General features: G+C 39.7%; 1 protein-coding gene across 1 annotated transcript in view; it reads right to left on the reverse strand.

Annotated features, from left to right (window-relative positions):
- The window catches only part of cfap206 (cilia and flagella associated protein 206), a 46,350-nt gene extending 34,320 nt beyond the window's left edge, over positions 1–12,030 (reverse strand). Inside the window, exons 1-7 of the mRNA XM_084559856.1 lie at positions 11,761–12,030; positions 11,550–11,633; positions 10,968–11,058; positions 9,532–9,720; positions 7,206–7,373; positions 5,838–6,052; positions 1,146–1,265 (exon numbers count right to left, since the gene is read on the reverse strand). Of these exons, the coding sequence (XP_084415982.1) occupies positions 1,146–1,265; positions 5,838–6,052; positions 7,206–7,373; positions 9,532–9,720; positions 10,968–11,058; positions 11,550–11,633; positions 11,761–11,868 (975 nt within the window). The 5' untranslated portion in view covers positions 11,869–12,030. The remainder of the gene's footprint in view (positions 1–1,145; positions 1,266–5,837; positions 6,053–7,205; positions 7,374–9,531; positions 9,721–10,967; positions 11,059–11,549; positions 11,634–11,760) is intronic.
- Between the last annotated feature and the right edge of the window lie 7,970 nt (positions 12,031–20,000).

Below are 20,000 nucleotides of genomic sequence, written 5' to 3' on the forward strand. Positions count from 1 at the left end.
TAAATGCCGGAACGTTTGCATGACAAATCATAATTTATCATTCTACCCTGTACTTCTGTGCAGTGTTCTAAAACCAGTTGTATTTTTCCCATTTGTGTTTATGAACAGAAAAAAATAAATAAATTAACTGAATAGGATGCATGCTAATTTGTAAATGTCAACAAAACAATGGTGTTTATATTTTGAAAATAAGGACAAGTAAAAATAAACTGAACACAAAACAATAGCGCATTTCCTCTGCAAGGAAAGAGTAAATTACTGGGCTTAGTAATTTATATGGTCTCAAATTTGTATCGTGCTTGGTATGAGTGGATGATAGCTGCTGCTGGCTGCTTTCAGTCTTAGAATGTCTTTATATTTTTACAGAATGTCTTTATATTTTTACAGAATGTCTTTATATTTCTACAGAATGTCTTTATATTTCTCTATATATTTTTCGAAGTGTTGTTATTTTTTGTATATATTTTTCAAATTAGAACTTTTGGTAATTTCCCCTGTCGAAGTCAAAGTCGTCATTGTTTTGTATATATTTTTTGCCAAATTCCCGCGCTACTGTGACAAGTTAATTTCCCATACGTGGGATCAATAAACATGTCTTATGTCTTATGCTAAAGTTAACCAAATCCAGACTCAAAAGACGTGCTTTTACACAAAAAGCTGAAGTTATTCCTTTAGAGGAATTATACATGAAAACTAGGGGTGGGACTTAACGCGTTAATTACAATTAATTAATGACAAAAAATTAACACAATTAAAAAATGTACACAATTAAAAAAAGTAACGCATGTAATTGCAGTTTGCGTTCCAAACAACGCAGAACTTTTGTCAGTGCACGATTTCCTGGTACACCGATTACAATGATACATGATACACATGTCAGAGCTCGGCTAATGGCTACCAAAATGGCGACTCAAACTATTTTTTTTCCAAGTCAATACTGTTCTGTACTTAAAGTACTTAAAATGGCACTTTAACTTTAGGTTTTTGAATTGAAATGCAATTAAACGCATTTTTCCAGACATTAAAAGAGCTTGAGTTTACAATATGCATGTCTGTGCCTATTATTTGATTCAGCCGACTACTAAAATCCATTTAAATTAAAAAATGTTGTTATGCGATTAAAATGTGATTTTACTCCCACTTACAAACACAGATGTAGTTGGTAAAGCTGTTTTTGACTTCACAGTTTCTTTCAGCAGCTTCATCTGTGATAAGAACTCGGTCTGCAGGACTTCAACGTGCTTGGCACATAAACATGCATCACCCTAGAGGTAAAGGGAAAATGGATATTTATTTTTTTACAAGAATTATATTATATATATATACTACCTGTCAAAAGTTTTGACACACCCTCTCATTTAATGTTTTTTCTTTATTTTCATGACTATTTACATTGTAGATTCTCACTGAAGACATCAAAACTATGAATGTGCACATATGGAATTATCTAGTAAACAAAAAGTGTGAAATAACTCAAATATGATTCATATTTTAGAGTCCTCAAAGTAGCCACCCTTTGCTTTGTTGACAGCGCTGGAAATCCTTGGACTTCTCTCATTGAGCTTCATGATGTAGTCACCTGAAATGGTTATCACTTCACAGGTGTGTCTTGTCAGGGTTCATTTGTGGAATTTCTTGCCTTCTTAATGAAGTCAGGTTGGTACACAGCTGACAGCCCTATTTGACTGTTAGAATTCATATTATGGCAAGAACCAATTAGCTAAATAAAGAGAAACAACAGTCCATCATTACTTTAAGAACTTAAGGTCCAGAATATTGCAAAAACTTTGAATGTGTCCACAAGTGCAGTTGCGAAAACCATAAAGTGCTAAGACAAAACTGGCTCACATGAGGACTGCCCCAGGAAAGGAAGAGTAATTTCTGCTGCTCAGGATAAGTTCATCCGAGTCACCAGCCTCAGAAATCGCAAGTTAACAGCACCTCAGATTAGAGCCCAGATCAATGCCACTCAGAGTTCTAGTAGCAGACACATCTCTACATCAAAACAAAACATCAAACACCTCCAGACTGTGTAAGGACTGTTTGATGGAGAGGGATGGAGTGCTGCACCAAGTGACCTGGCCTCCACAGTCACTTGACCTAAACCCAATCGAGATGGTTTGGGATGAGATGGACCGCAGAGTGAAGGAAAAAGGGCCAACAAGTGCTCAGCATCTCTGGGAACTCCTTCCAAGACTGTTGGAAAACCATTTCAGGTGACTACCTCATGAAGCTCACTGAGAGAATGCCAAGAGAGTGCAAAGCAGTAATCAAAGCAAAGGGTGGCTATTTTGAGGACTCTAAAATATCAATCATATTTAGAGTTATTTCACACTTTTTTGTTTACTACATAATTTTTACTATACTATACATCATTTTACTACATTTCATTCATAGTTTTGATGCCTTCAGTGAGAATCTACAATGTAAGTAATCATGAAAATAAAGAAAAACTATAACTGAGAGGATGTGTCCAAACTTTTGACTGTTTACATACACTGTGTTAAAAGACACATAAACCTTTTTTCCTCACTGTCTGATGTTAAATCAGACTAAACTTCTCCTGTTTTAGGTCAGTTAGGATTACCAACATTTTTTCTATTTGCTAGAACAAAAGCTATAGACCATGTCGAGATAATGGCTCAAGCTGGTAAGAGAGTGTCATTATCCACAGTGAAACGAGTTCTGTACCGACATGAGCTGAAAGGCCACTCAGAGAGGAAGAAGCCAGTACTCCAAAAGCAACATAAAAAAGCCAGATTACAGTTTGCGAATGCACACAGGGACAAAGACCTTAATTTTTGGAGACATGTCCTGTGGTCTGATGAAACTAAAATGGAAGCCTCATGTTGTGGGGCTGTTTTGCCGCAGGAGGAACTGGTGCACTTCATAGAATAGACAGCATCATGAGGAAAGTACATTACATATTGAAGCAACATCTCAAGACATCAGCCAGGAAGTTAAAGCTTGGGCGCAAATGGTTCTTCCAAATGGACAATGACCCTAAGCATTCTGATAAAGTAGTTACAAAGTGGCTTAAGGACAACAAAATCAATGTTTTGGAGTGGCCATCACAAAGCCCCAATCTCAATCCCATAGAAAATTTGTGGGCAGATCTGAAAAGGCGTGTGCGAGCGAGGCGGCCTCCAACCCTGACTCAGTTACACAAGTTCTGTCAGGAGGAATGGACCAGAATGCCAGCAGACTATTGCGAGAAGCTTGTGGAAGGATACCCAAAACGTTTGACCCAAGTCATACAGTTTAAAGGCAATGCTACCAAATACTAATGAAATGTATGTAAACTTCTAAAGTAAGTAATAAAAAGTTCTAGAAATAGAAGAGGTTTAGTCTGATTTAACTTCAGACAGTGAGGAAAAAAGGTTTATGTCTTTTAACACAGTGTATGTAAACATCTGGTTTCAACTGTACAGAACAAGAACCAGTTACCATCTCAATGGCAGACATCCAAGAAAGAGTGTCAAAGATGAAGAGCTGGACAGCACCAGGCCCCAATATGATCCATGCCTACTGGCTGAAGAAGCTAACTACACTCCATGAACGCCAAGCAGTACATGAACCAGCTGCTGAGGGATGAGTTCCACCCAGAGTGGCTAACCCAGGGCAGGACGGTCCTAATCCTGAAGGACCCCCAGAAGGGACCTATCCCATCCAACTACCGGCCAATAACCTGTCTCTGCACAACATGGAAGGCCCTGTCAGGCATCATCGGGGCAAAGATGAATAAGCATGGCTCAGAAGGGAATTGGTAGCAACACCAGAGGAGCCAAGCACCAGCTACTGGTCGATAGAGCAGTCGCCCGAGACAGGCCAACCTCTGCACTGCCTGGACCGACTACAAGAATGCTTATGACTCAATGCCCCACGCATGGATATTGGAATGTCTGGAACTGTATAAGATCAACAGGAATCTAAGGGCCTTCATCCAGAACTTGATGGGAATGTGGAAGACAACCCTAGAGGCCTACCCAAAGCCAGTTGCCCAAGTCAACATCAAATGCAGCATACACCAAGGAGATGCACTATCACCACTGCTGTTCTGCATAGGAGTGAACCCCCTCAGTCAGATCATCACAAAGAGTGATTATGGGTACCAATTCCGAAGTGGAGCAACAATCAGCCACCTGCACTACATGGATGACATCAAGCTGTATGCCAGGAATGAGCGAGAAATCGACTCACTGATCCACGCCACCAGGATCTACAGCAATGACATAGGGATGTCATTTGGATTGGACAAGTGTGGCCGGATGATCTCAAAGAAAGACAAGACACAAGTACCCTATAAGTACCTTGGTATCCCACAGGCTAATGGAAACCATGAGGAAGCCACAAGGAAGTCAACCACAATCAAATACGTCCAGAGAGTAAGGCAAGTCCTGAAAAGACTGAATGGCAAGACCAAGATCCAAGCCATCAATATGTACGCACTACCATTCATCAGAAACCCCGCTGGTAACATAAGCTGGCCAAAGAAGGAGACAGAAGCCACAGATATCAAGACAAGAAAGCTCCTCACCATGCATGGGTTTTACCCCAAATCCAGCACCCTGAGATTGTACATTAAGCGGAAAGAGGGAGGCCGAGGACTAGTGAGCATCAAGGCCATGATCCAAGATGAAACATCAAAAATCCAAGAGTACATCAGAAAAATGACCACAAAGGATGAACTGCTAAGTGAATGCCTCAGGCAACAGAAACCCAATGAGAGTGCAGAGGAAGAGGAGCTGACAATCTGGAGGGACAAGTCCCTACATGGCATATATCACCATCAAATTGAAGAAGTGGCTGATATCAAGAAGACCTACCAGTGGCTGGAAAAGGCTGGACTCAACAGACAGCACAGAGGCACTAATCATGGCAGCACAAGAACAGGCCCTAGGTACAAGAGCCACAGAGGCCAGAATCTACCAGAGTAGATCAGACTCAATGTGTAGACTGTGCAAAGATGCCCCTGAGACAGTCCAGCACATAGTAGCAGGGTGTAATATGCTAGCCGGGTCAGCGTACATGGAGAGGCACAACCAAGTGGCTGGAATAGTGTACAGGAACATCTGTACCCAGTATGGAACAAAAGTACCCAAATCCCAATGAGCCGTACCACAGAACGTGGCTGAGAACAACGGGGCCATGGTTCTGTGGGACTTCAGCTTCCAGAATGACAAACAGCTCCTGGCTAACGAACCGGAAATAGTGGTGGTAGACAAAGAGCAGAAAAATGTGGCAGTGATAGATGTGGCGATACCAGCTGACGCCAACATCAGAAAGAAGGAACACGAAAAGGTTGAAAAGTACCAAGGGTTGAAAGAACAGCTGGAACAGATATGGAAGGTCAAGGCGCGTGTGGTCCCCGTGGTAGTAGGAGGACTTGGGCCAGTGACCCCCAAACTGGGGGAGTGGCTCCAACAGATCCCAGGAACAACATCAGAAGCCTCAGTCCTAGGAAAAGCTAAGATACTGCGCAGAACCCTCAAAGAGGACCCGAGCTTGAGAATGACACAGATATATTTATGATATCTCAAACATATTTCTTTCCTTAGTTTTTAAAAACACATATCATTTTTATTTCTCATGTCTTAATTTCTGCAACCATCTGTACACTTGCCTCAGGCAAAAATATATTCATCGACTTTAGACTGTGCAGAACAAAACCAAGAACTATGTCCAGATCACTTTTAAAGACTTACTGTTACTACATACAGTGCTATATACTACTTTACATACTGTTATCATTACTATTATTGTTATATTGTTGATAATGTAATAGATATAATCTACATTATAATACCAAATTTTCAAATGCAAGAAACTACTCTTACCAGTAACACTTTGAGGAAAAGTTCATGCTGCCTCATGTTATAGAGAGCCTCTCTGAGCAGGGCGATAGGGATGTTGCACAGTCCAGGCTCAATGTCAGAGTATGTTATCTTCTCCAGCACAGCTGTATATTTCCATACGAAACTCTGTGTGACACTCAGCTCATTTTCTATACGTTTACTCACGAGTGAAGGAGCTTCTTGAAAAATGGGAGGCACTGCAGAGAGATTGTAAAAAGAAGTACAAGTACTGAGCATTAGTGAAGAGGGATAATGTAGCAAAAAGTCCAATTGCCTTTTTTAAAACACTTTTTTTGGATATACCGTGACCTGGATGACAGAGAACATTCACAGACATAGCTTCATGGTGTTGCTGAAGACATAAAGTATCGCTTCTTTGGACTGAATTCTTATCTTGTAAATGTATCAACAGCTCTCCTCCTACTTTGCTGTGTACTTGAAGACTGTAATTTCATAACTGGACACTGTAGGATCCATTGGGTGGGTCTAGGTTCTGCCTTGTGTTTATATTGTTACATCACTTCATATGTTTTCATTTTTATGCACATAAATACAGGACAGCTGTGGAACAGACAAGAACAGAAAAAGTGCGAAGATCCTCCTTTTTTACATTTGCATAATATTTTTGTTTATTTATTCATCAAGACAAAAATGAAAAAAGAGCCCCATTGCAATAGAAGGCCAACCAAATAATCTGAGAGAGGGAATGAGGCAGGTACCAAATCTGCTCCTACAAAGCTAATCTGGTTGTCAAACAGCCAGATGATTATTTTTGTAGTAATCAACAAGTCATCTAATGGTTAAACTGTGTATGTTGTAGTTGTTTTAAATATGCTTATAATTACACTTTTATAGTGATTCACAAATGACAAGTTTACAAGTGGATTAAAAGCAGCATTAAAAGAAAATGGATTCCTCACAAGAATCCACAACCATTGGGGCCAAAGAAATGCTCAGTGCACTGCACACAAACTGAGGGCATATAATGTGGGAATCCCTAAGAAAAATAGATCTGGAAATACAAAGCAAGACAGAAAATTGGAACGTCACCATGAAAGACTAGACTAGCGTAAGAAAAGGGAATCCAAAAAGGGGTTCAAAAAAGAAAAGGGAAAGATACCAAAAACAAATAAGAACATAATTACCTCTAAATACTGGATGGGGAGATATATAACATTATAGGACAACTGTTTCTGTGGATGTTTCAATTGTCTATTTGATACATGTTATGATGCTTCTTGGACACTATAATATATATAAAAAGCTGCCGTATGTTATTTAAAAGAATGATGCATTTGCTGAGAACTGGGACAATTTAGTTAATAAATGCAGAATTACAAAAAGACATACTTAGTTTATGAATGCTGATCTCCTCTTTCCCCTTCCTCCCAACTTTGTTGAAGAGCAGGATACCTGTGACAATCATGGTGAGCTCACCAAGCTGCTGTTCCTTGTCTTTCTTGAAGAGCATAATGAAGGTTCCCAGGTCAGCCTGAGGAAAGACACTCTGCAGGGCAGCTGGCAAAACACAAAATAAGAGAAGACAAGAGAATCCTTAAAGATTCCTATGCACTATACTCTACATATACACTATATTCTCTCACACCAACTACTTTCATGTCTTCCTTCACTACATCCAAAAACCTTATCTTTAGTCTTCCTCTAGACCTCTTGCCTGGCAGCTCTAACCTTGACATCCTTCGACCAATATATTCACTGTCCCTCCACTGAACATGTCCAAACCTGAACCTATCCATCCGGATCACGCCCCCAAAGAAAACCTCAATATCTTCAGCTCTGCTACGTCCAACTCTTCCTCCGGTCTTTTCCTCAAAGCCACTGTCTCTAAACCATACAACATCGCTGGTCTCGCCACTGTCCTGTAAGCCTTTGCTTTCACAACACAACACACCTGACCCCTTTCTGCATTCCTTCCGTCCTACCTGTGCACGCCTGTACACATCTCTTCCTCACTTCCCGTTGCTCTGGACCATTGACCCAAAGCACTTACAGTCCTACACCTTCTGAACCTCTGCTCCTTGTAACCTTACCTCTCCACCCACGTCCCTTTCGTTCCTACACATGTATTCAGCCTTACTTCAGCTAACCTTCATTTATCTTCTTTCCAGAGCAAACCAAAACAGATCACAATGTCGTCCGCAAACATCATAGTCTATGGAGATTGCTGCCTGACCTCATTTGTCAGCCTGGCCATCATGACAGCAAACAAGAAAGGGCTCAGAGCTGATCCTTGCACAACATGGACACACCGTGACTGCACCAAGCAATCACTGTGAACTCCTCGGTCACACCTGCAACACACCTCACTACTACAATACCATAGCTCCTCTATTGGTAACCTGCCATATGCTTTCTCTAGACCTACAAAGACACAGTGCAGTTCCTTCTGCCCTTCTCTGTAGTTCTCCGCCAGCATTCTCAAGGCAAATATTGCATCTGTAGTCCTCTTTCTTGGCATAAAGCCATACTGCTGCTCAAAATTGGTCACGTCTCCCCTTAGCCTAGCTTCCACAACTCTTTCATGCATCTTCATTTTATGGCTCATCAGCTTGATGCCACCGTAGTCTCAACAACTCTGCACAATACCTTTAATCTTGAAAATTGGCACAAAATCGGAACCAAAACTGGCATCCTCTCGCTCTCCAAGATCTTGTTAAACAAACCAGTTAAAAACTCCACTACCATCTCTCCTAGACATTTCCATACCTCCACAGGTATGTCATCAGGACCAGCCGCCTTTCCGCTCTTCATCCTCTCCAAAGCCATCCCAACTTCACTAATCTAATGTTTTCTACCTCCTGCTCAAAAAAGGTTCTTCAATTCTTCTTTCCGCTCCCATTTCTCTATCCCTCTACCTCACCAACTGGTACAAATCCTTCTCACCTTCCTTATTGTCTGACCTCTCATATCTGTCCTCGTTTGCCTACTGTTTGGCCACTTCCTCTGAATACTCTCCTGCACTTCCTCATTACAAATAAACTATCTATGTATCTATGTATCTATCTATCTATCTGTCTGTCTGTAAATGGCCTTGCTTTTATATAGCGCTTTTCTACCTATTGGTACTCAAAGCGCTTTACAGACATAGACACATCTACCCATTCGCTCACACAAGCACACACACATTCACACACCAGTACTGGGAGCAACTGGGGGTTCAGTGTCTTGCTCAAGGACACTTCGGCATGTGGCACATTCCGGGGATCGAACCGCTAACCCTCTGGTTCGTGGACAACCCGCTCTACCTACTGAGCCACAGCCGCTGTCCATCTATCTACATATCTACCTAATACCTTCCTGCCTGTCTCCCTGATCACTTTAGCTGTAGTTACCCAGTCATCTGAAAGCACCTCCTGACCACCCAGAGCCTGTCTCAACTCCTTCCAAAAAACCACATAGTACTCCTTTTTCAACTTCCACCACTTTGTTCTCTGCTCTGCCCTTGCTCTTTTCATATTCTTCACCACAAAAGTCATCCTACACACCACCTATGACTACTTTACAATCACTTATCTCCTTCAGATCTCCTTCAAAAAATAGTTAATTGTTTGCATTCCTACATTTAGATACTGATATTTCTGAATGCAATATGTCTACAGTGTGAGAATGATCTTTCTGAACGGGAATTGACTTCAGCAAGAAAACTGAGTGAAACCTCTAGCTTCTTGCACAGCACTGGTGTCTGAAGGAGAGCCTATGGCAGACCGCAGCAGGATATAAGTGATTATTTTATGGTACAGGGTGTCAGACTCCTCCCTTGTTTTCATTCTGCTGTCAGTGATCTCTCTCCTCACTGGGCTCAAACTGGACTCCAACACCTGGTGGATTTCCTCGAGAAAATCACCTGCACACACACATGCAAAGAGGTCGTGAAAGTAGCAAAATGTTGTTTTGTAAAATTTTCTATCTATAGTGTTTTCAAGAGACTGTCAAAAGGCTAAAACATATATGTAATGTGGCTCCTACAGTGTCCAATAATGTGTTATTATTATTATTATTATTATTATTATTATTGTAAAAAGCCTTGACATCTGTTTGAGAACTGTCTAGTGTATTAATGTATATGAGTGCACTGCAATTATCTAAAAATAATAAAAATATAGACATGTATAATAGGGTCAGAAAATCCTTTTATGATATTTCTGTACTAATAAAACCATGTTTTAGGTGGTCCTGTGATTTGATCATTTAAACTGGCATAACATTGCATCCTGTAAACAAAGGTTTAAAGGATGGTGGGTTTTGTTTTTACCTTTAATGGCATTGTGGACTGTTTTTCTGTGAGTATGTGACCATTTTGTTTATCTCGTGCCCACACAAGGACATGCATGCATAATCACAAATTGATGACACAGTCCTACTCATGGTGTCATCACTATTCCACTGATGCACATGTGCCTATTGTACCATTTACAGATCTGCAGCAATGCAAGGCAGAAAAGTAGAATGCCTCCAGTCCATAGACATGCATGTTAATAAGATACAATAAGTCATTTCATAGGTTTTCTTTTAAACATATATGTAGAGGCAGGGATTTGTTTCTCACTTGTCACCAGGGGTAGTGGGTGTGTCTGGATGTGTGTGTGGGTGTGACTGGGGTTGAATGATTGCCTAATGAATATCACCTGCACCTGCCTGTGAATATTTTTGTTTGGGTGAGGTAGGGTGCGGTTTTTTTTTCTGTTGACTTAAGCTATTGTTTATCATAGTTTAGTCCTGCAAGTCCATCTGCATAATGATATAACAAAAAAGTATGTGTTTTTAAAAGGATAAAAATAAACACCCTTAAATTGCAGTAATGGTTTCACATTTCCTCCTTGGACTCAGTGTGTCAGACAGAGCCCAGCTTTGTCTTCTCAGTGACTAATTTAGTTCCGATAGTCACACTACATTATAGATTTAATATGACCACAATAGCAATAACAAAGTATCTGGTCAAACATTAAGGATATATTTAGTCAGCATGCTCAGGCATCCAGACTAGGTAAGAAAAATATCTACCCTAAAAAAGGTCATTTAGGAGCTGACAACAACTCTGCATTCATTCATTCAAAAATCATTTAACAAATTCATGGTATTTTTATTACTTACGTTCAGAGGTATAATTCATTTGAAAATAAATTTGCATTTCGATTGTATCAAGAGCCGGGCGGCACTTTTCCATGAGTTTATCCAGACACAACTGGAAGACATGTTGCAAAGGGAGATTAGAAACAGCTGAGCACACTGATGTTTTTCAAAGGACACGTATTACATTGTTAGTGGTTTTCATATTTGTATGATCTCTTTTAGACCAACAATAAATTAATTAATAAAATAATTCAGCAAGTCAAAATTTGATAGCGAAATGATAAGTCCAATCTAAATCTAACCAGAATTGTGTTTTTAAAATAAATCTAGATGATTTTCATGCTGGGACATAAATATTATTCAGCAATTCAATACATGGAACACATTTTGTTTGTGGTGTAAAGTAGGAAAGTTTTTGAGGGTCAGACATAGGAAATACATTGTATTTATTCCTAAGTAGTTGTGCAACTTCCAGAAAGTATAATGTAACTGAGAACACATTAAGCCTTTACATAGTGACTCTGGCAAACGCAGCGTTGTTAGTGATAACTGGAAATATATTATACAAATTAATCACTAAATTAAAAAAATAAAGTAACTCACCTCCTCAACCTTTTGGACATCTTGTTTGGTCAGTATCTGATTCACATTGAATCCATTTCTGGGATTCAACACTACAGTTTTCACCTGAGTACATTAAAAAATAAACACGATATATATATGAGAAAGAAATTACTATATAGCATTATTAACAGTTACTAGTAACTTGCTAGCCTTAGCTTAAAAGGAAGCTCTGATTAGTTCGTTTACTCACCATGAAAGCCACCAGAGTATCCGATACGGCATGTCCCCTCACTTCACACTCATGCACTATTTTACGAATTATGCTTTTAAGCACGCTTTCTGCGTGAGCTCGGGACATTTCTACCGACACAGTTTAATTGTTCACGACATGTAACGGCTACTGTTGCAGTTAGCACAAGCTGCTTCAGTCTGTTGATATCCGATTGCTATGGAAACAGCGTCAGCGTCCGCTGCTTCTGACCCATATTCATTTTAGGAATCCGAGTGCTTTGAATTTGTGTACGCCTGGTCCGTTGAAAATGTCCAATTCTTTTTGTGTTAGGTGTCTTAACTGCAAGACAACTGCAACTAATTTCTTATTGATTTAAATGATTGCAGAATATTTTAATAGTCTATATTAGAAACATGTTTTGAAGCTTCCATATAGGCTACTGTATACAGGGTCCACAAGATATTCCATACACAGATTTACTTGGGAAAGTCAAACAATGTATTACTGAAGCACATAACTACCATGCCAGAAAAAGCAACACAGTGTAGTAGCCTAGTAGGACTACTGTTCCCATAAGGCTCGGTGCCACCGCAATGCATGCAGGTTGTGTATACCCAGGGTAGCCTACTGAAGTAAAGAGGTTCCGACCTTTATCCACCTAAACTACAGAGGGTAACATGACTTTTTTTCTCTAATTCCAAGTGTAATTCATTGTATTTTACAGTTTTTCTCAGTCGCTTTGGTGCTTTTCTCAGATCAGAATGAAAGTTCTCGCAACTATTAGTTCAACCTCCACAACATTGAGTCATTTGTGCACATCATTGTAGCAGTTTCTCATTCCTTTGAACAAATTCCAAATGCTTTTGGACATGTATCAGTTACTTTCATACAATTCTCTGCTGTTTTATAACATTATCATTTGCTTATGTCATGTCAGTCAAAATGAAACATACTTATGAATGCTGAATAGTCATTCCCTATAAAACTAATAGTCCTCATTTCATTGCTTGAGTCATTACATACAAAATTGTTGAATTGTAGTTGTCAAAATCTGTCAAGCTAATTTCATACATTCCTTTATCATTTTTTTCCTGAAAATGTCTCCTAAATTGAACAATTGCTCTCAGATGAACTTCAGCTTTCACTCATGAGGAGGTGTGTGAAGCATTAGTTGTAACCAATGACAAGCCACTTGTCCACAGTCACTCAGAGCTGAATCCCATGAACCCTCACTTGGCAAGCATATATGAACCAAGCAGGACATAGTGTGTACCATTTCTACAATTCTGTGACACAAAAATGGAACGTCAGCGTCGTGGAGGAGGGGTGAGAATCCGCGGAGGAAGGGGAAGGGGACAAAACAGGGGCAGAGGAAGAAGAGGTGAAGTACATAGGCAAATTCCTGATGAAATTAGGGCTACACTTGTGGACCATGTTGTGAATCACGGCCTCACTATGGCGAGTGCAACCAAATGTAGGGAGAACCACTGTGAATTCCATCATTCAAACATTTCGTAGGGAGAACAGGTATGTATAGTATTGGACAGTAATCCAATACCTTGTTATATCTCATATTTACTGTACATTACTATAATTTTACTCTGCAACACATAGGACTGCAAGACAACCTCGCAGAGGTGGAAGGGGGCCTGTTTTTACTCCACAACAAGAGGAAGCCATTTGTGCAATGGTGATTGCAAACAATGCAATAAGATTGAGAGAGATTCAAAGCGCTGTTATAGATGATGACAATATCTTTGGCAATATTGAATCTGTTTCAATCGCAACAATTGACCGAGTGCTCAGGAGGAATGAAATGCGCATGAAACAACTTTACAATGTGCCATTTGAAAGGAACAGTGAAAGAGTGAAGGAGACCCGTCACCAGTATGTACAGGTAAAGCTTGAGTGTGCGTTTTATGCATACTCTAATGTTCAGCACTGTAAACTGTTTTACTTTGTGTAGTTCCATGCAGTACACTTAACAGTTCTGTATATTCACAGTAGGCTACATACTGTACACTATGTTGTCAAAAATGCATTATGTTACACAGGGAAAGTTCTTACAATTGGGTTTTTTTTTCTCTCTCCCTCTCTTCTGGGATAAAGCGTATACTGGAGCTAGAGGCCAGGGAACCACTGCACACATTAATTTACATCGATGAGGCAGGTTTCAATCTGGCCAAAGGCAGAAGGCGTGGAAGAAACCGAATTGGACAGAGAGCAACGATTGATGTTCCAGGCCAACGAGGGGGGAATGTCACAATGTGTGCAGCCATCTCAGAAAATGGTGTCCTCACCCATATCCCTGTTCTCGGTCCTTACAACACACAACATCGTCTTACTTTTCTAGACACTCTTTACAGAACCATAGTCCCTGAGAATGAGAGGGGTCTAACTGGAGACCATCTGAGCAAGTATGTTGTCGTGTGGGATAATGTGAGCTTTCACCACTCACATCTGGTCAGAGAGTGGTTTGCAGGACATGGCAGGATGGTGGTTGAATATCTCCCCCCCTACTCCCCATTCCTTAATCCAATAGAAGAGTTTTTTACTGCCTGGAGGTGGAAGGTTTATGACCGGCGTCCACATGCCCAAATGGCCCTGCTAGCAGCCATGGATGCAGCATGTGATGACATCACAGTGGAGTCCTGCAGAGGGTGGATTTGCCACTCAAGGAGATACTTTCCTCGTTGCCTTGCAAGGGAAGACATCCGCTGTGATGTAGATGAAAATATGTGGCCAGACAGACAGGAACGTGTGGATGTCCAGGAATAATTTATGTTCACTTTACAGTAATATGTACTGTTATATTGTTTACATTTGTGCAAAGTTCTACCATAATGGTAGTTTGTTCTAAATAAGTGACTGTGTATTTTTTTTTGCACAATGCTGTAGAATTGCAAAGAGCATATGCAGTAAATATGTCACAATGAAAACATGACAAAGCCATTTGACTCTCTTATTCATAAACAATGGTGTCAGGACTTATTATTTTGATGACACAGACAGTTTCATTGACATGAATACTTGCTTTTGAGGAATCAACTATTCATTTTGAGCAAGTGACGCACTTTTGCAGGTTATCCACTAGGTTTTGCAGTTTGTACTAATTGTTCTGAGAAATGCACTAACTGTTGTGCAAATGTTAGTAGTGATGTGAGAAATGCACCAAAGCGACTGAGAAAAACTGTAATGGATTTTAATATATATATAATGGCATGCCGTTCAGGAAATTAATCTTTGAATATATTGAATGAAACTTTGAATATATGGATCCTGATTATTTATTTATATTCCTCAAAAGACGGGGTTCAAATCCCCCCTGGGACAAACATGAGATGCACAAGTATCAAATACACTTGTGTTTAAAAGTGAATAAGTGTAAATGTAAAGTTTATAGTTCGTAACAAATTCATAAATGCTACTTTGAATGTAGTAAAACACTACAATAGATGCACGTAATTCAGTAGTGTGATTAAACTGCAATCATTGCTGATGTAGTTCAAATTAACTAAACATAGTCAGATATATTCTTATGATCCAAATTATCACGTAGAAAGAATATGTTTAACTTAAGCAGAACATCAGACCTCTACTATATCTCATGTGATAGCATGGGGGGCAACTGTTCACTGACGAACGTACCAGACCCCAAATGTAGCCTCCAAGTTAACCTCTATGTGAGAGTAACATCCAACTTTACAGCAGAAATTAACTAAAATGTTTCCAACCTGGTACAAAAACAGTTTTGGTCTCTAGAGCTTATTTCTCAAAATTAGCAAATATAGTAATAGTGCAGTTTTACTGAACTGAAGGCTGATGTCACCATTAATTAGAGTTCAGACTGTCAACAGGTAAACTGAAATGAAATACAAATGACAACAGTTTCATTTTTCTGTGTTTTGGTGTTTATGTTTGGACTGTACCAGTCAGCCACAGGTGCATTATGTGTGTAGCACATGTATGATTGCAATAATTTATGGAGTACCCTACATGCTTGCTCAGTTTGTCCCATCAAAACAAATGAAAAAACTGCTAAACACATCAACATGAACCTGACCAATATATAAGTCACCTGTTAATTATAAACCTGTACATTATATCAAGGATTTAAATTCTGCAGAATTAAGGGCATGGCTGCTCTGAATGACTTCCCAGGTGGCAGGCTGTCTTTAGCCTCAGCTCCACCTCTTTGCCCATTGCTGAATCAGCTGGGAGGTAGATGGAGTGAGACAAAGATGGAGACACCAGAATGAGCTTCAAAACTGCTCTTCAGGAAAAATATGGTGACGTCATTTTGGAGTTGTCTTTATAAACAATCAAACTATATGCAGACAATTTACTCACATATTTAGATACCGCATATAATCCCTCAAACCGTATCCAGTACATACATAATTTTCTTCTGCGCTGCCTCTCTGCCTCATAGATGGGAGAGTATTTAAACTCCTTACAGGTCATCTCCCTGGTCATGCCCTTATCACAGTAGAGAAAGTATATATTCTCATCCTAAATAACATTATGATCACCTTCCTAATATTGTGTAGGTCTCCCTTGTGCCTCCAAAACAGTTGTGACTCATCAGAGAATGGACATGGGCCTTCTGAGGGTGTCCTGTTGTTAGTGGGGGGGTCTTTGAGGGGAGGGGCCTCTGTGGATCATCCCACAGATACTTGATCAGTTTGGGATGTAGTGAATTTGGAGGCCAGGTCAACACCTTGTGCTGTTCTTCATGTTTTTTTTTAGTTGTTCCTAAAGTGTTTTTGTGTCTGTGTCAGGCTGCATCCTGCTGGGGATGGCTGCTGCCATCAAGGAGTGTCATTGCTATGGGGTGGGGGTGCCTGGTCTGGTCTAGGTGGGTGCTACATGTCTAAGTAACATCCACATGAATGAATGCCAGGTCCAGAAGTTTCCCAGCAGAACATAGAATTGTCACAAGATATATACACAGTGAGAAGGTCCCGGGTTTGAATTCATGGGCCGACTGGTTCCTTTCTGTGTGGAGTTTGCATGTTCTCCCTGTGTCTGCGTGGGTTCTCTCCGGGTACTACGGCTTCCTCCCACCGTCCAAAGACATGCTCATTAGGTTAACTGGTGATTCTAAATTAGGTGTGCGTGTGAGTGTGAATGGTTGTCTGTGTCTCTGTGCTGGCCCTGAGATAAACTGGAGACCTGTCCAGGGTGTACCCCGCCTCTCGCCTGATGACAGCTGGGATAGGCTCCAGCACACCCCCGTGACCCTTCACAAGAATAAGCGGGTTATATAATATATATATATATAAATATATATGTATAAATATATATATATATATATATATATATATATATATATATATATATATTCACACACACATATATATGTCAATGGTGAAAGACTATTTTATCATGTTATTGTTAGTAACATATTAAAATGTTCCCCCTCCAAACTATGACATGATGTGCCGTGTTTCTTATTTGGTAATCATATCAGTTTAGGGATTTCACTTCATGTTTTCCACTTAAAACAAATATGTATATATTAAATAGAGAATATGTTACAATAAATATTTAATCCCTTTCCTATTTTTGATATTACTTATATTTTTGCTTTGTCTTGCCGTTTGTCTTACTAAATTTCTCCTTGGAGATAAATCAAACCTTCTCTTATCTTACAGACTGAGGAATGGCTTCTACGCAAGTGCCATAATCACACTAAACAGCTCGAACATTAAATAAAAATAATGTGAATTGTGCAACAACTCATACAGTAATTTTCATAATGTGCAATACATCCTTGCAGTAATTTCATATGTTTCATATAATCTCAATTTCATCTGTCCAAATGTGCAATATAGTTTCTCACAAACAAGTGCATGAACTTCAAGTGATATGCAATAATGGCTGACTTGTGTGAATGGGGTTGTTATGTCATGTTAGTGTTTATAGTTTTGTACATATTTTTTTTTACTTTAGTTTTTTACATTCCTTTTACTTTTTATTTATTTTTATTCCAATATTTCTAAGGCGCCTAAGGGGGGGTTGTACCTGTACAATGACAATAAAGACAATCTATTCTATTTCTATCTTCCACACAGTCATGGGCATTTTCTAAAATACAGTAACAGTGATATTATGTAGACATGAAGGCTGATGTCAGTGTTAACAACAAACCAACAAACAACAAAGGTTCAGACCGACAACAGTTAAACTAAAATCAAATGCAAACGGCAACAGCTTCAACTTGTTTCACTGCTTCAGCTTATTTCTTGTCAAATATTGTAATAGTGCAGTTTTGTTGAAATGTATAACCACTTTAAAATTTGACCTTCTGCCTGAAAGATAGTTTTTACATGTCTCAATACTAGCAAACGTGTAACAGCACGGAATGTAACTGTACAACTGTAAGTGTACGCTGTGTGTTTATGGGCCCCTCTCTCTAAAAACGGCAGAACAGCACCACGATGTCGTAGTAGTCAAAAGTATATTACATCCGTAGTGGTTTATCACTACCATAGAGAATGAATGGGAATCCGTTTAGGGGCGTTTAGCTAAAGAATTGCGTTCGATTTCCGGCCAATGCATACACATCTTTTACTGTTTCATAGCTATAACTGAAGGCATTTGTTCCAGCTGTACACCTTTGCTGCCTTTGATTCTGTCAAGCAGATTGCTCCATTTTTGCCCTCAAACACTGCATTGATTGTTCAGTGGTAGAACTTCTTCTTTGGTTTCTCAAATCACTGAAGATTTGTTGTGAGAACATGAAAAGACACAGCTCTCCTTTCTTGAAACCGGACAAAAACCTGTTGTGCCTTCGTGCTGTTGAGCGTGGTGGTCAAATTTGTCTGGCAACCCATGCATTGCTGGCAGCTATGTTGTTTGTGTGACAATACTCGACTCAGTGACTTGTATAGACGAAACATATCAGCAGGACCTCCATCACTCAGCTGTAAAACTGCTACCATGCAATGTGGTTCTACTCAAACTGTTTATGTCAACAGTGTTGTTCACCATGATAGTTTGGTCCAGTGAAAATGCATTAACACTAAAACACAGCTCAGAATCAATGAGGACAACTAAATAAATACATAAATATGACACTGGATTATCTCTGAGAGCTTCTCAAAATAACTAATAAATGGTAGAAATGTCAATAAAAGGTCTTAAATACACTTTAGTGATTCCCAATAAACACTTTTATTTGTAAAAAGTTGCTTCATAGTTCAAAACTGTCCATTATGTGACTCCAAAAAGGCTTAAAGGGTAACCTAGAAGTTAGTTAGGCTGCTATAGGCCCAGGCTGCTGGGGGACTCAGACTCTCTGGTTCTTTAAAACGTCTTGATTGTTATTGATGCAACATAAATGAAACTGAATTTAAAAAGTGTTGATAATCACTTAGATGCATAATGTTAATGTTAAATGAATGCTCTGTACACAAGAGTTGAAAATACACACTTTTGTTTCGTGTTTATTTTTCTGTGAAGGATAAACACTGAATATCTGTTGAACAATACACACTAATGTGACAGCTGTGATATTACAACAATAGATGAAGTTCATTTACTATATATATAGTGATTCACACCAAAACTGAGAAATCCTTGACTGTATATTTCAGTTTATTGAAAACATAATATTACATTTTAACATGTCAAATGAAATAGGAAGAAGTGGAGATGTATATTTTGATTTGTTTTTTCTGTATTGTATTTTTTTTTGTTTTTGAATGCGTTTGAACGATGTGAAAACTCACACCACTAAAGTGGGCAGCAGCACACGTTGACAGAAGTTGATAAAAGGGAAATCAATCCCTTCTCTTCTAGCTGTCAGCTTGTACTGCTGTCCACTGAGATGACAGTAAGTCCTGACCTGTATTCAGGTATCCTCCTGCTCCACTGGTATCTGAGTATCCAGCAGAGGAGAAGGTAAACTCCAAAACAGGTAATCGGGAATAGAAAGTATCCATAATCCCCCCCCCCCCCCCCACTCCCCCCCAACCCCCACCCCCCCCCCACTCCAACCCACCCCCCACCCCTCTTCCACTGCTATCTGCATTGCAGCAACATGTGAAAGAGGAGGTATTCCTAACAGTAGGTAACCCCCTCCTCAACTGATCTCTGTCCAGCAGAAACCAGGAGAAGAGAAGGTATCTCCACTTTTAGGTAACCCCCACCAACCCACCCCACCAACCCCTCTCTTCCACTGCTCTCTGCATTGCAGTAACATGGGAAAGAGGAGGGATTCCTAAAAGTGGGTAACCCCCTCCTCAACTGAT

The sequence above is a fragment of the Chelon labrosus genome (genome assembly GCF_963514085.1).
Source record: "Chelon labrosus genome assembly, chromosome: 14".
NCBI classification, from domain to species: domain Eukaryota; kingdom Metazoa; phylum Chordata; class Actinopteri; order Mugiliformes; family Mugilidae; genus Chelon; species Chelon labrosus.